This window comes from Cibotium barometz, chromosome 53 (assembly GCF_041138505.1).
Source record: "Cibotium barometz isolate CiBa-2024 chromosome 53, ASM4113850v1, whole genome shotgun sequence".
NCBI lineage: Eukaryota > Viridiplantae > Streptophyta > Polypodiopsida > Cyatheales > Cibotiaceae > Cibotium > Cibotium barometz.
Window position 1 is genome coordinate 23508225 of NC_141098.1, and position 4561 is coordinate 23512785.

At 42.4% G+C, this 4561-nt stretch overlaps 1 protein-coding gene across 1 annotated transcript in view; it reads left to right on the forward strand.

Annotated features, from left to right (window-relative positions):
* The first annotated feature begins 1394 nt into the window (after positions 1 to 1394).
* Positions 1395 to 4561, forward strand: part of LOC147608427 (homeobox protein knotted-1-like 7) — a 29639-nt gene continuing 26472 nt past the window's right edge. Inside the window, exons 1-4 of the mRNA XM_086789414.1 lie at positions 1395 to 2296; positions 2587 to 2707; positions 3000 to 3193; positions 3309 to 3440. Of these exons, the coding sequence (XP_086645540.1) occupies positions 1505 to 2296; positions 2587 to 2707; positions 3000 to 3193; positions 3309 to 3440 (1239 nt within the window). The 5' untranslated portion in view covers positions 1395 to 1504. The remainder of the gene's footprint in view (positions 2297 to 2586; positions 2708 to 2999; positions 3194 to 3308; positions 3441 to 4561) is intronic.

The window sequence follows — 4561 nt, forward strand, 5'->3', positions numbered from 1 at the left end:
TCATCCAATTTTCATTGTTGAATTTCATGAATGACAATATGATTAGTTTTCATCCCACACAAACTTGGATAACTCGAGCTTCACTACATTAACAACCCAAGGAACTTTAGACCCTCAAAATGCACATTGTTTTATTGTCTCAACGGTGAAAATAGAAACAAAAGTTTTAAAGAGAAAAAAAGCGATAAATTCTCAATTAACATAGCCTATATTGCATGAATAGTAGAAGACTCCTATTTGACTATAATGATTGGCCTAGACTTACATATTGGTCAGAAGATGACTAAATATTTGTTTTCACCAAACTATGTTGCTTTTTCACTCTTTCTTAGCCCTCCTTTCAGTCAAGATCAAGAGTAACGCACCGAAGTTTCAACCATTTTCATTTCAAAGGTACACAAGGCTCATTAATAAATACCGCACAAATGAACTGAACCCATAGTTGGAAAGGTGCATTGGTAATGCTATTGACTATTTATACATTTGTTTTACCAGTAAAGTACTATGAATCGGTTGCAGTGTCTATTTTCAACATGGCAACCCTTATTAGTGGGACCTTGGGTGTGTGCAAGAGAGGACAAATTCTCTAAGACCCAAGGACCCTTGTAATAAAAGAGATGGAAGAGAGTGGACTAGAACCACATTACCCTTAGGAAAAAAGCTCTAAGTCTCATTAACTCTCTCACGAGGGAGTGAGTGTCTAATTGGTAGATTATATACATGTAAGTGGAGGATCTTATAAAAGCTTGCCTTGAAATAATAATGGACTATAAAAGAAAACTAGTGAAGTGAAGAAAGCCTAGGCAAGTTACAAGCATTCTTGTGGATTATAAAAAGGAAACCCTTTGGCAATTACCAAGGGAGCACTTTTACACGTTTCCTCGGTGTAGAAAGATTGTCTGTCGAGGAAATGTCTATCTGAAAGGCATGGGTCCCTCCATGGTACACATAACATTATCACAATATAGGATAAGTTTGTCCTAGCACGGAGGCTAGAAGACATACATGAGTAGTGTTAGCTCAGGTTTGTTTTTGTGGTGAGGGGCGGGTTGGGGGGGGGGGGGACAACATTATTGGAGTGAAATTAAAGAAAACCGGCCATAGAAATTTTAGACTCTTATGTTGAGGTATGGAATTTTATACATTTGAGTAAAACCGAAGGTTTAGGATGTATATTCTAGGAACAATGATATTCCTCCAACTAATTAATGAATTTTATTGAGTTGTCCTCCTTAGTGTGATTGGTTGAGAAAAAGGTTCTATCGAGTGGGGGGTTGGGTGTGGGTTAGTAGGAGGGTCGTAAAAAAGGGTGTAGTAAGTAGTAAAGAAATAAAACGCCGTGTAAATGAACCCTCGAACTGAAGGTACAGGTGTAAATGATTCTCATCGACGATCTCTCGGTCCGCCAACTCTTACTTCTCCTCCCCCCCTTCATTGTCTGCACGCTTTGATTTATTGCCTGGACAATTAGCGTTCCTGCAGCTAGGGTTTCGTTTTCTGTAATATGGCTATGGAGGACACGGAGTACGAGCCCAAGCTGGTCGCTCCGACATGGCTGAGCAGTGCCGTAGTCCGGCCGCAGCAGCCAGCGGCCAGTTCCGGGTCTTCGTTTGTAAATGAAAGGCGGAATGAGGGGCCAAGGAAGTGGTGCGGGTGTGAGGCCGGCGGGCAGTGCGTGCAGTGCAGCTTCTTACATCTCCAATCCTCGGGCGCCGCGGCGGGTAGCGGCGACGCAGCTGCTCCTGCGGTAGGGAATAGTGCGAGTAGTGGCCGTAACGCTTGGCTGACCTCGGCGGCGATGGTGATGGCGACAAAGGTTTCGATGGCGTCGACGGAACAGACGTTAGGTCGTGGGACGCAGGCCGCCCCGCAGCAGCAAGCAGAGGCGGGCATAATGACGATCTCGCACGGGAGATCGACGGCTGAGATGACACAGTCTCCGGCGAGGGCGCATGCCCAGCACGGAAGGGTGGGACTGCTCGATCTGCAGTCCGACACGGCAAACAACAGCGATTTGGTGGACGGAGACGTCGTTCCGGCAGAGAAACAGCAGCAGCAAGACAATGAGAGAATGTGGCAGACCGCCCGGCTGAAGACAGATATCTCGATGCATCCGCTCTACGACCAGCTATTGGAGGCGCACGTCGGCTGTCTACGCATTGCGACTCCGTCGGATCAACTGCTCCGGATCGACGCTCAGATCGCGCAGGCGTCGCAAGTTATCTCCAAGTATGCGGTGCTCGGCCACAACCGCCTCATGGTGGGCGAGGAGAAGGAAGAGCTAGATCAATTCATGGTGATCCTCTCATCTGCGCCGTCCTGCACCTCCTACAACACTCCAAAATCACAAATTTGCCCTAATTCCGACAGCATCTTGCGCAAAAAACATTAAAATATTACTAAATTTCCGTAGCCATCAGCTCGAATATAAAGTTCAAAACTCATCGTATTGCGCACTAAATTTGTGTGAAGTGACTGCTCTGCTTACTTATGACAGTACTAATTACACAAAAAACAAGGCTTAGTTGCATAGCTTTGCTGCATTTTTAATAATCAAAACACAACATGTGTCCACTTTTGCTGCAGACACACTATGTGCTTCTGCTGTGCACATTCAAAGAGCAGCTGCATAAACACGTAAGGGGTCATGCCCTGGAGGCGGTAATGGATTGCTGGGATTTAGAAAAATCGCTTCTAACTCTTACAGGTGATTTCTGTGTGTTTTTTTTCCATATAACCTTGACACATCTTCTGTGCCTGTGAATGTAACCCTAATTATGTGCTTTATCTTACTGCTTAATACACTTTATCTTTGCACATGCGTAGGGTATAACTATGTTTTCCATAAAACCTTCAGATCCCTTCTGTGTCTGTGACTGTAACCCTAATTATGTATTGTTTATTACTGCTTAATACACTTGCATTTCAGGTGAAACCCTAACTGTATCTGCCTGCGTTTCGGGTTTTTCTCCCCCCCTAACCTTGCCTTTCTTGAGCAGGTGTTTCTCCCGGAGAAGGGACTGGTGCAACCATGTCGGATGATGATGATGACCCTGGTGAGAGTGATCCTAGCATCTACGACACAGCGTTTGATGGCCATGACAGTGGGGCTTACGGCCCTCTCATTCCCACAGAAACAGAGCGGTCTCTCATGGAGCGCGTTAGACAAGAGCTTAAGTGTGAGCTGAAAACGGTACACATCGTAACCCTAGCCCTAACCCTAGCCTCTATCTCTACCCCATCCTAACCCTAATTCTTATGCAGGCGTGGTTTTGCTTTCCTTTGGTTCACCTCTTCTTTGGTTCCAGGGCTACAAAGACAGGATTGTCGATGTGAGAGAAGAAATCCTTCGAAAGCGTAGAGCTGGCAAGCTTCCTGGTGATACCACCTCCTTGCTCAAGTCCTGGTGGCAAACTCACTCCAAATGGCCCTATCCAACGGTAAGGATTCAAAGAAAGATCTTCTCCAAATAAGGCTTACTAATGTCGTGTTAATCATTAGGCTTTACTTATTAAGTCCTTAAGGCTGCTTTGAATTTCAGCTGTTTTTAAATATATATTTTTTTCTAACGAGTGAGAAAAAGGATGGCCTTCGACCCCAACCTGTTTTTTTTTAATAATTGAGAAAATGCAATAGGTTAACCGGTTTTATAACTTTTTAAAAAAAAAAATGAATTTTAAATTTAAGGTTAGGCAAAATTGCAACCTGTTTTTCTCAGCCTTGAAAATAAAGGATGGTTTCTTTCCTTTCTAACACTGCTTGAAGTTGTGATAAACGAACCAGCTTGAAGGTTAGTCCTTTTCCCCAACCAATCAAATTAAGGACAACTTATTAAATCAACCATATTGATTTATTAAGTGAACCGGCTTTCATTAAGATTATGCTAAATGTTGAAAATTTCATTCCTTAAAATAAGGGCTAGAAATATTCTTTTTTCTCAAATTTTGACCACCCTTGCTTGAGTTCTATTTTGGAGGTCCACCCTCGACTCATTAAATCAACCATATTGATTTATTAAGTAAACCGGCTTTCATTAAGATTATGCTAAATGTTGAAAATTTCATTCCTTAAAATAAGGGCTAGAAATATTCTTTTTTCTCAAATTTGAGTGGACAAAAATACATTAGAATGATGTTTTATTTCTAGCAATTGTTTGGCCACCCTTGTTTGAGTTCTATTTTGGAGGTCCACCCTTGTTGAGTTAAAATGTGAGGGTTTTTGATCTTCGGTGTTTTTCAATTCTAGTCATTTTTTGCTGAATCCTGTAAAGAAGGATAAACCTTTGTTTGAAAGGTACTACAACCTTCAAACCATAGATGTTCTCCACAAAGTCTAGGCCAAGAAGCTAGAGGCTTTTTACATTTGAAGTCACTAGCTCTTGAGTTTGAAGGGTGACACTAAATTTTCACCCAAACTTGGAAGGACTCATATTAAACCTCCATTTCTATGTAAAGAGATTGAAAGGACATATAATAGTGTAAAAAAACATGGCTTTATGTTGAAAGGTAATTTCTTTTTCTACCCTCTTATCAAAGAATAAACTCCCTTTTGAAGAGCATTG